This window comes from Barbus barbus (assembly GCF_936440315.1).
Source record: "Barbus barbus genome assembly, chromosome: 41".
Taxonomy (NCBI): Eukaryota; Metazoa; Chordata; class Actinopteri; order Cypriniformes; family Cyprinidae; genus Barbus; species Barbus barbus.
In genome coordinates this window covers 5,064,724-5,077,423 of record NC_136719.1, presented here as the reverse complement: position 1 = coordinate 5,077,423, position 12,700 = coordinate 5,064,724, and the positions used below count along the sequence as shown (strand labels likewise).

The 12,700-nt window shown below is 38.2% G+C and overlaps 1 protein-coding gene across 1 annotated transcript in view; it reads right to left on the bottom strand.

The window, feature by feature from the left end:
* LOC306861060 (PDZ domain-containing protein 4-like) overlaps nt 1–7,701 on the bottom strand; it is a gene marked incomplete at both ends in the record, with an annotated part of 38,368 nt that extends 30,667 nt beyond the window's left edge. The window contains one exon of the mRNA XM_079403129.1: nt 7,642–7,701. Within this exon, the coding sequence (XP_079259255.1) occupies nt 7,642–7,701 (60 nt within the window). The remainder of the gene's footprint in view (nt 1–7,641) is intronic.
* Nucleotides 7,702–12,700: the final 4,999 nt, after the last annotated feature.

The window sequence follows — 12,700 nt, the reverse complement described above, 5'->3', positions numbered from 1 at the left end:
AGGATTTTTGTGTGGATCTTTTCTCTGATGTCTCTGATGCTCATTTCCATGTTATCATATCTACAATGTGGAAATGGCTTTGTGGCATATATGGGAAAGACAGCAAGGTCATGTTTAGAGAATCAAAATGGGTTTTGTAAGATGACACTAAGATATCATTTGTATTTAGATTTAAAATTTGTAAAAATAGTCTTTTCTCACTTAAAAAATAAACAATTCAACTGGAATTTAATATTCTGTCATCAATTACTAATATCATTAAAATCAGTTTTTTTCTTTTTCTATTTTGTTTAACACAAAATAAGATGTTTTTAAGAATGTCCATGCTGCTCTTTTCCATACAGTAAAAGCATATGGAAATCAGTGATTCTTAAGACTCAAAAATTACATAGAAGCCATATAAAAGCATAATAAATGTGTGCTCCATATGACACGTGCTATTCCAGGTCTTCTGAAGCCCCACGAGACAGCTCTAACTTAGAAAGACATGAAAATTGTTATAGTTGTACTTTGCAGATTTTGGTGTAAAACAAATAATGACAAGTTTATTTTATTTTTTTAACAAAATAAATGAAAGTTTCCTCAGTCAAAGCTACAGTATAAATTTAACTTAAGTGTACCGCATGGAAGCCATTTGAGGCAACCTGTATGGCTTTATTTATTATGTGTTTGTTTTATTATTTGGGTTCTTGACAGTCCTTGGTGGCTTAATGTCTTGAAAATGGCACTGTGAATATTCTTAAAAACTTCTATTGTGTTCCAGTAAAGAAGTCGCATGGGTTTATAATGACATGAGGATGAGCAAATGATGACAATTTTCATATTTCTTCAACTGCTGTGCAATATCAAGAATAAATAAATTGTTGTCTTTGAGAATAGAATAAATCATACTGAAACAAGAATAAACAAATGGGAAAAGCGCAGCTGGGCTTAAATCTTTCAGTCTCTAGCTATCACCTTCTCAAAGAGCTGTCATATTCCTCAGATGAAATGACTGTGCTGTGAAATCATACACATCAGTGACAGCAGAAACTGGTACAATGAGCTTCAGTTAACCACGGGGTTATACTAGTGCGCAAACTGAGCCACATGCACATTAAAGAGCTTCACAAACCAGCATCAGCAACCAAATTCATGTTGTGCATTTCTTTACAAAATGTGTCAAATTAATAGCAATGTTTTGTCTTCTCTAACACTAATTAAACCTAAAACAATAATTGCATTACTGTTCTAAAGTGTGAGGTCTGTAAGATTTTAGCCTCACCAAGGCTGCATTTATTTGTTTAAAAATCCAGTAATATTATGAGATGATTACAATTTGAAATAACTGTTTTCTAATTTATTATAAGGTAAAATGTCATTTATTCCTGTGAGTCAATGCTGAAATTCCAGCATCTTCAGTGTCCCATGATCCTTCAGAAATCATTCTAATATGCTGATTTGCAGCTCGACAGACGATTATTATTGTATCAGTGTTGACAACAATATATTTTTGTGGAATCTAATACATTTTTAATATCATTTTATGGATGTAAAGTCCAAAAGAACCACATTTATAGCATTCTGAAATATAAATATAAAGTCTTTACTGACTTGTGCAATTTAATGAATCCTTGAATATATTTTGCATATAAAATTTCACTGTCCCCAATTAATGGTAGTGTGATTATACGAGGGAAATTACTAACCCTTTCATCCAAGTAAGCTTGTTTAATACTACAGACAACAGACCACAAAAGCAAACAAATTGGCCAAACAAATTAAATAAGGGTAAGTGATTTAATTAACATTAGCATGGTTGAGGTAAAAGAGCACAGGGCATGATGGATCAAATCATTATGGTTACTGTTCCACTTCACGTGTACAGCACAACTCGCAATTTCTGTAATTGGATGGATTAAAGGGAATAAAATATCCTAATTAAGCTTAATTAGCAGGGTCTTACAGCGACGTGGATACCAGGAAAACTGTCAAAGACATTGAACACAACAATAGACTAGGAAAGTATGTTTTGTTGTGAACTGCTTGGAAGGTTTTATTTCTGAGAATATGAATCATCTGTGTGCGTGTGTGTGTGTGTGTGCATGTGTGTGTGTGCGTGTTTGTTAAATTATTGTATAGTGCATAAATGAAAGCACTACATTTAATTCAACATTTGCACACTAAACATTAACACTATTCGTAATCTAACTATAAGCAGAAATCCCATTGTAATACTTTTTTTCTTGCTTCTGTTTATACATAATGCTGCCTCAAAAAAGTGTCACAACTTGTTTTTTCGCTGTGTTGCTAGTACTGGTATTTCATTAATTAACAGAAAATCTAATCTGTCGGTCATGCAGTTATATCATTTCAATCAGTGCATTTGGCTCAGTCTTGTGAGTTGTGGAGACATTGAGAGTTGACATTTGTTCATGTGTCATTTATTTGACAAGTAATAAATCCAAACTAACAATAGATCTGGAAATTGAAGTGAAATGAAACTGAGATTAAACTCGAGAGAGACTGTGAGAGTTACAGTCCGGCACTGCCCTGAACGGCCCCACCAGGGTCCTGAGGAACCACAAAGGTCCACCGATTCATTCCCGCTCTGCGATGCGTAGAAATCAATTACTGTCGTCATATAATGGCAAACAGCTGGAGAAAAAAAGCTGTCTATCCATCCTTCATCTCTCTTTCCTACAGCTCACCTTTTTAACACTCCTCTCTCCATCTGATTCCAGCAGTAATGGAGTCCAAACAGTTCTTTGCTGTAATGTATTCCTCCCATTCGTCCTATCCTGTAATCATCCTCATGCCTCACATAAAATATTTGCTGGTGTCAAGTGACCAATTTTAATTAGATTTTTTCCTCTTGTAAGTTTGCAGTCTGTATTGAATGTGATTAGGGAGAAAAGCTCTATTCAGACGGGACTAGTTTTCCAAATGAAGGTCAGGTAAATTTGTCTTTCACAAATGCAATCTGTGATTTCAATCTCGTCTGAATTGAACATGACTGTGTTTTTCTCACAGAACCTCTGAAAAAAATTCAGAGCAAATTACCTACTGCTTTTCTTATCTCAGTTGACCTCAGAAAAGAATGCATGTTATTATGGTGTTGTATTTTTCACAACACTCTTCCTCATTTATTTTGACCTTTGTCGAATGGCATAACTAAAGCTAATTTTCTCATCTCTCTGCCAGATGCCGGTCCATTGTGGATTTACACTTTTTTGCCAATTTCCTAGGAAAAATAGCTGCTGGTTCGAGCACTACAGACAGCATATTGCTCAGAACAACCACAATAATAGCAGCATCAGATATAATGATTTATTTCCCTATATACAGTCATGGCCAAAAATATCGGCACCCTTGGTAAATATGATCAAAGGCGGCTGTGAAAATTAATCTGCATTGTTAATCCTTTTGATCTTTTATTTAAGAAAATTTACAAAAATCTTTCATTGGATAATAAGAATTTTAAATGGGGGGAAATATCATTATGAAATATATGTTTTTCTCTAATACACATTGGCCACAATTAACGGCACCCTTTTATTCAATACTTTTTGAAACCTCCATTTGCCAGTTTAACAGCTCTACATTTTCTCCTATAATGCCTGATGAGGTTAGAGAACACCTGACAAGAGATCAGAGACCATTCCTTCATCCAGAATCACTCCAGATCCTTCAGATTCACAGCTCCATGATGGTGCTTCTTCTCTTCAGTTCACCTCACTCATTTTCTACAGGGTTCAGGTCAGAGGACTGGAATGGCCAGCAGAAGCTTGGTTTTGTGCTCAGTGACCCATTCTTGTGTTGTTTTTGAGGTTTGTGTTTGGATTATTGTACAGTTGGAAGATCCAAACATGGCCCATTATAAGATTTCTAACAGTCAGTCACTTATTGATTTTTTATCTGTTGGTATTTGATAGAATCCATGATGCCATGTGTCTAAACAAGATGTCCAGGACCTCCAGCAGAAATATAGGCCCACAACATCAAAAATACAGCAGGATATTTCATTGTACACATGGGGTACTTTTTATCCCTGTGTTCACCAAACCCATCTTGAGTGTTTGCTGCTAAAAAGCTCATTTTTTAGTTTCATCTGACCATAGAAGCCAGTCCCATTTGAAGTTCCAGTCGTGTCTGATAACTGAATATGCTGGAGTTTGTTTATGGATGAGTGAGGAGAATTTTTCTTGAAATCCTCCCAAACAACATGTGGTGATGTAGGTGCTGTTTGACATTTTTTTTTTAAGGTTTTCTGATCCCGAGACTCAACTATTTTCTGTAATTCTCCAGCTGTGGTCCTTGGAGAGTCTTTAGCCACTCAAACTCTCCTTCTCACCGTGCATTAAGACGATATAGACACACGTCCTCTTCCAGGCAGTTTTGTATCATTTTCTGTTGATTGGAAATTCTTAATTATTGCCCTGATGGTGGAAATGTGAATTTTCACTGCTCTAGCTCTTTTCTTAAAGCCACTTCACTAATTTGTGAAGCTGAATTATCTTTTGCTGCACATCAGAAATATAAAAATATGTTTTTTCTCATTGTGATGGATGATTAAGGGAATCTGGGCTTTGTTTTCCCTCCTATTTATATTTCTGTGAAACAGGAAGCCATGGCTGGATAATATCATGTTCATAATCACCCTGGAGTGCTCAGAATTCTGAATATGAATGGGAATAAACTTCAGAGATATTTTACTCATAAGAATTTCTAGGGGTGCCAATAATTGTGTCCAATGTGTATTTGAGAAAAACATTTATTTCCTAATGATATTTCCTCCCATTTTAAATTCTTATTATCCAATGATAGGTTACATTTTTGTGAATTTTTTGAATAAAAGATCAAAAGGATTGACAATGCACATTAATTTTCACAACTTTCTTTGATCATATTTACCAAGGGTGCAGATATTTTTGTTGTGTATTTTTTTTATTACCCAAATAAAATATTTAACAGCCCAAAAGAGTTGTAAGTCAAAGCCACAGAGAAATGTTTGCTACTTCTATGAAATTGTCTGAAAATGAAATGTTTTGATTGGCTTGGATGTTTTGATACTTGTAGGAAGCCGGGCTAATAAAGCTAATTAAACCTCATTAAAATAAGACAAACAAACAGGAGAAAAACACAGACACAGACAGAGAATAAAAAACCTGCGGGGACATGATTATGAGAGACTACAAATATCACACTAAAGGCCGTTCATAGCGGGCGTTGTTTGCAATGAAACCGGGGTGCCTTGCTAAAAGTTACTCAAGTAAATATACTGTACATATAATAATAATGATCATGTTGACAAAAATGTTTACAGTGCGTTATTGCTAGGTTTAACCCAGCAAAGACGTAGATGTAGCGCAGCCTTTATAAGTAATTCACATGAATGTGTAGGTTTACCATAGAAAAGCTGAAATGTGTTTAAAGTCTGACTGACCAAATCGACTGGCTCGACTGACTTTAGCATACAGTAGTTTCAAAAAGAGTACTCATTACATAAAAATAATATGCTTCAAAAGAATATTCTTAAGTATGAACTGAATGTAATGTTTTTAGACACTTAATTGCATGTTATTTACAATTAAAGGCAGGGTAGGTGATCTGGTTCAAAAACATTTTTTGTTACGCTGGTTGAAAGTCTCTTCACATCCCAATAGCAATCACTAAGTTAAGTGGTCTAAATTTATTTATATGTATTTATATATTCTGTGGAAGGTGTAGGAGCATAAAATGTTTGACCAATGAAAATGTTCGGTCCGAACATTATGATGGGCCGTTCTGCCTGTCAAAATATGTATTAGCATACCTCTGCGCAGCCTGTTTGCGCAAAAATGATACGTCATCAGCACGTTCCAGTGAGAATGAAAGGCGCTTTATTGTAATATCATGTACTGTAATATTTTATGTACTGTAACGTTTTGTACTGTAATGTTTTCTCACTGAGACATGAGGTAATCTGACAGCATTGCATTCAGTCCTCCACCAACGATGTCTCTCATATCGCTGATTAGACACTGGTCTGCCTGTGCCTGTCATGATCCCTCATAAGTGTATTTTTTTTAAAACTCACAATATCATTAAAACATTTAAAATGTGCCTTTATTTAACTTTTAGTTTGACTATACTCCTCAACAACATGGCGGCGCGCACAGACGCAGCGGCTTGTCTCTCTCCCGACAGAACAGTGTTTTCGTGTTTTTTGTCTTGTAAGTCACAATGTTTTTGTACATCTTCGTCACGTCTACCTGTCTTTAAGCGCACATACAGTCGTGAGTTTCTGCTCGATGTTGGCAGAATCACATTTTTAGAGTTAAACTCAGCGCACGCCGAAGAGCTGCGGGACCTCGGTCTGCTCCGAAGGCCTACTCCATCACCGACCCCCACTACTGCATCTCGCCCACAGCGGAGGCGCTGCAAGCGGCGTGAGAGGAAGCAGAAGAGGGGTAAGCGTGGAGGTATCCGAGCTAGGCTAGCGGCCAACCCACACAAGCCAGCTATCCCCACCATCGTACTGGCGAACGTACGCTCTTTGGACAATAAACTGGACTACATCGGACTACTTCACTCGACTCCGAGGACTGTAAGAGACTGTTGTGTTTTTGTGTTTACGGAAACATGGCTTAACAACAGCGTACCGGACTGCGCCATACAGCTCGACCAGCTAACATGCTATCGAGCTGACAGAGCTCTCGTCGAGGGAGGTAAGATCCGCGGCGGTGGGCTTTGTGTTTACATCAATGATGCATGGTGTTGCGACGCTGTTGTGGTCTGCAAACACTGCTCACCCTTGGTGGAGTTTATGATTATTAAGTGCCGGCCGTTCTATCTACCGAGGGAATATACAGCCATACTGCTCGTTGCTGTATACATCCCTCCCAGCTCCAACAACAACAACAGGAGTGAGGCACTAAATGATCTGTACCAGCACACCAGTGAGCAGCAGACAGCCCACCCAGGTGCTTTTCTCATCTTAGCTGGGGATTACACCACGCAGACTTAAAGAGTGTGTTCCCAAAAAATACACCAACACATAGACTTTCCAACAAGGGGAAAAAATACTCTGGACTTTGTTTACACCACCCAGAGAGGAGCTTACAAGGCCCTCCCCTTCCCACACCTTGGAGCCCCAGACCACATCACTGTCATGCTAATGCCTGCATACAGGCCGCTCGTTAAAGTCACCAAACCAATACACAAACAGATACAAGTGTGGCCGGAAGGGTCGTCAGAGGCACTTCAAGACTGTTTTGACACCGCTGACTGGAATATGTTTAAACAGGCTGCCACACACAACAACACTACAGACCTCCAAGAGTACTCAGAGACTGTCACTGCCTACATCACCAAGTGCATTGATGATGTAACGGTCACAAAGTCCATCACTGTCAGGGCCAACCAGAAGCCGTGGCTGACAGGGGAGGTCTATAGACGCAAAACAATTTGGGCCACATTCGCCTGCAGTGTGAACATAGCCTTAGATCCCCATGTATTAGCAATAAGCTAAGATCGAAAAAAACTATATATGATCAAAGAAAAGTGGAAGGAGAAAAAAAATAATTGTTGATGTGTGTATCAGGCCATTCAGAGCAAGTTTCTACCCCTCAGTCAGTAGGATTATGGACAGATAGGAACAGCTTTGGGTTTGATTCTTACCTGGAACATGACTCTGTACTGCTCCTCGGGCTTCTGCACCACACACATGTTACACCCCATCCTGATGTCTGACCCCGCACACCTTCCACGAACCTACTCAGATCACTTCAGCCAAGCAGCATATCCCAGATCCCCACAGACAGTTGGGTTATCCTTTGCAATCCAACGAGTTTAACAAACGTACTCGGGTTCACAGTAGGAGAACTGCTGAGTTCAAAGCATTTCTGCTTTAGACACACATGTACAAGTCTTTCTCATGGCTTTAAAAAATATCAGTTTTTCTGCTTTTCAAACAGTCCATTTCATCCTACCTAACTAAAAAAGTCCAAACTTTCATATCTCAAGTCTATTGTGGAGAGTGAAAACAAATGAATTCCAATAATGTAAAAAAGTCAATTTGTGCTTGAAGTGAAATGTTGTAGTACAGCACTTCTTCTGTTTCTGTCCCCATTGATGTGCTTAATTCAGAGAATTCAGCATGAAATTACACGTCTGTGCTTGCTCTCACGCTTTTATCAAGGCCACTTCCACCAGCGCTTTTCTGGGACTACATCCAAATTACTCCTAAATCAGTAAATGCTGCATGTACATGGCTGCGCTACGTTCGATGTTTTATTCCAAAGCGATGGAAGGATAATTGGAGAGATTGAATGTTTGGTCAAGAGAGACCAACAAGGAGGAGCGTTCCAAGAACAAAAATGACTTTTCCCTCACAGTATTTGGTGAAATCTGTGGCTTTGTTTCAGGTGTTTGCTTCCAAGATATGTCAGTTCAATTCCAAATTCTTATCTGCCAAAGTTTTTGATGGAAAATAAAAAAACAACAACTGGTCAAAACTGGATTTTATCAAAACGCAACTATTTCCTGCAGAAGCCCTCATGAATGTCAGGTGTTTTCATTTCGAACTGAACTGTGGATGAAATTCTTGACTCTAGCTACTGATTTTTGTGCACAGATTTCCTCCTCACAGCGAGATCCATGATTCTCTCCCAGATTAGATCAACTGCTGTGGATACCGAAGAAGAGTTTGACTGCTTAATGCCTTCACATATCCATACAGAACAATTTCAAGTGCCTCGCTTTGGCTTTGTGCTTTTCCACCTTTTCCGCTTTCACTGGTAGCTTTACGCTTCTGCTTGAGTTTCTATATTCACGTAGGTGTTTCTTGTCAGTCTCTCATGTTTCAAAGACTCTGAACTGTGTAGCGTGCATCGCATTCAGTCGGATAAACATGCGTGTTTCACGCTGGATGAATTGGTAAAAACTGGTTGCACATGAAAGCATGAGGTGAAAGAGTCAGTACGCTTGAGGAAAATTCAATCCCACGCACTCCTACATACACATGTTAAACGCTTCTGCTTAGGTGCGAACAACAGCAAACATCCTTCACTCAACCTGCCGCCTATCTGTGACACTTTACACTCGCTCAGGACACCAAATGCCACCAGATTCGGCTAAGCAGGATGCATCTGAAGGAGCGGCTTCATATACATTGAACTTTTATTTCTAAAAAGAACAACTATTATGCATTTATATTGATTTTGTAATAAAGCTCTGTGCATCACGGTTATTATTAACCCAATTCCTCAACAGCTAAAATTTATATCAATGAGGGAAAATTCAATTAAATAACACAAGCCATTAATGGTGATCATTGGCGCTCTGTCACATAGAAATCAATATCTTTCTTAATAAGATACCAGTTGGGTGCCTTTGGAGCTCAGTGGGTTGCGAAAAGTAATTATCAGACATTCGGTTTAACAAACGCTTTGTGGTTCTTCAAGCGCACTTTGTTAGAAAGCTGAGCTGTCCGAAGGTGCATATAAATCTTCATCCAATTGCGGGTTTAAATCTGAAGCAGCAGTCTTTACAAAAGAAACAGTGTGCAGCTAGTTTTACTTAGCTTATTCTTTCCTCCTTCTCATCACTTCTTGCTTAGTTTCTGAAGAAAAAGCTTTGACTTAAGCACTGCTCATTATTAAACTACTATTTGTTTTAACAGAACGATTTGTCTCTCAAACCAACCAGTTTCTGACATGAACACGCTTCAAGACGGTGGACAGCTTTAACCTCATTAAACTGTCAAAGGGCCGGTGTTGTTTCACGCACCCTGCTGTTTGAGATTGCAGGCTAGCCATTCATGCTGCAGTAACGTGCCAGACAGACTGAGCGCGCTCTGAGACGCTAACAGGCGTCGCCCTTGTATGCCCACACACAGACGGGTCAAACGTTACCACACACTCTCATGCAAACACAGAAGATAGCCGTATTTCACCTGAAACAACCTCAGAGAGTTTGTGCCAGACTTAGAGAGAGGGAAAGATTTCAGAAAAAAATAAATAATGCAACAGTCTCAAAAGTATTCCTCAACTAGACAGCATCCTACATCAACACACCCTTCAGTCGCCACAAGTGTGATAAAGCCATGGGACGTGAGAAAAAAAAGAGAACCAGACTCTCAAAGAAAGAAAGTCAGGTATGAGGGAGAGGCGTGTTATCCCTCTTTCTCTCTCTTCTTCCTCCCAAGAGTGCTGCGTCCTTTTGTTTGGCCAGGATTTGAGTAATCCATACTGGCATGTTTCTTTTCCCGAAAAATCCTTAAGCAGTGTTTATGGAAAAAAGCCACCAATCTGGATCAGTTCCTCCAGCTTTGGGATGAATTTCTGGTTCTGTTCAGAGCAGCATCGCTGTGATGGAGGAGAGGAGGATGGGAGAGGGGCGAGCAGGCAGGTGAGGGGAGGTTGCTGCTGTCTCGTCCCCTCGTGAGAGCCGCTGAATAAACTCCCCCACTGCAGCGCAGAGAGAGAGAGAGAGAGAGAGGGGCACACAAAGACATTAACGCCCTGTGTAGCCACACACACACACACACACACACACACACACACACACACACACACACACACTAGGGTTCTCGCTGACTGGAGGAATAGTTTAGGATGCAACAGAAATCTACATCCTCCAGCCCCTCTTGCGCACACACACACATTTTCTCTTTCCTTACACTCTTTCTCTCCCCTCTGCTTTTTCTGTTTCTCTGCTTTAGATTCTGTCCTCTCTATGCATCTCTGTCACTGTCTGTTGTTAAAAGCAGGTTATTAATGTCCCATTTCAATTGAATTGAATTCAGACAGCTTTATCTGCAGGACAAACGTAAACAGTTTTTAAACAACAGAAAATAGTCAATAATCAAACTGAAAACTGAAATTTAAAAAAAAAAACTGAAAACTGAAAAAAAAAAAGGTGCCAATACCGTTAAATAATGAAATTTATATATTCTAAAATAATATAATAATAACAAAATCAATCATTCCACGTCACATTTTTTTCTCTATGGACAGGTTATAAATTTTAAAATTCAGTTTCAAAGTACATTGTTGCGATTGAGAAATTATTTAGATGGAAATTTTCTATGAAACTTCATACGAAAACGTACTCGCATTGTATTTATATTGTACGAAATGTACGAATTTCAGAAAAAAAGAAAACATGAATGTCCACCCCTAAACTTCACCATCAGTCGTATGAAAAATGTACAAATTAAATTGCACAAATTGTAAGAATTAGCCACCAATTCGCAAAAACTTAAAATATTTACGAATTGCATGACTCAAATTGTATAATTTCAGTCAAATTCACAACCAATTCTGCATCGTAAATTAGTTACATTTTCTAATAAAATTGTTCACAAATCGTCAATATGAAAAAAAAAAGAAAGGTTTCTAGTAATGGCAATACAATTAACAGCATCATTAAAAGAAATAACTATAATTTTAATGAATCACAGGAAACAGACAATATCTCATTTTATTTTAAATTAAATAAAGCTACTTCACATTTTAAATGCCCCCCACCTCTCTCTCTTTCTCATCCCTTCTGCTGCATAATGCATTTTAAAACGCCTGTGTACTAATGGATGGATGTGATATTCATAAGGTCATGGATTCATTTATATTGTGCATGATTCAGGTCTGAGATCTTTTGAAATATGAATCATTTATCTTCTGTATGGATCAAAGCATCAAAGATCCACACCTAATGTCTGGGGCTGTATTCAGATGTGCTGGTGTTATCATGTAATTCACAAGGACTATTTATTTTATGCTGATTGAAACAAAGACCATCTGAAAGAAAGCAGAAGGAAAATGAGAGTGAGTAGAAGAGGATGAGACGCAGAAGAGAAACTAGGTAACAGGTGTGAGACCGTGATGAAAGATGAGAAACAGCCAAGAGCTGTAATGTAATTAGTGTGTGTGTGTGTAGGGAGGGCATCTCAGAGGGGTTTGGCATGGCAGGGAAACTTTAACTGCTTGCTTATGGACATAACACTGATTCCTGAAACATTTTACAAAACATCCCACAAATTTACATGCCGTTAGTTAAATAGCTACATTTAGATAAATGTAGATACAAATTTAGATACAAATAGATAAATAGCTACATTTCAACTCCGATTAATTAGAGATGACCACAACAATGCAACATAAATACTTTTATTTCCTCTTTATATTATCAAAATCATCATTACATTGTCACCAACCTGTCCTCAGACTATAACTCAATACTTCATAGAGGTTCAAATGTATAATACAGTTTACAGTATATAGAGGAAACACTCACAATTTGGAGAAAATTCTGAGAAATATGATAGATCACACACACACACACTAATGTGGTTTGATGTTGGGTTGTAACAGAATTAGAGCTGGGCAGATTGTGTGTGAGCACTCATACTCTTTAATCTGTCCTGAGGGAACCACAGCTAGACACACAGACCAAATATCACAGCACATGAAATTAATGCATTTACCCTCTTTTTGGGAGATATCATGGAAATGCATATGTTTATCAATATATATGGGCCATTATTATTGGCACTGATGGTACCATAAAGAACCTGTAACATCCATGGAATCTTTCCATTGATTGAAAAAAGGTTCAGATTATAAAATGTTAATTAAGAATTGTTCACTTAAAATGATTTTTTAAGAGTTTAGATATATGTTGCATACTGTAGAGGGCGGGTCAGTTCCCAGTACTTTTCATGCAAAATTACCTTTTG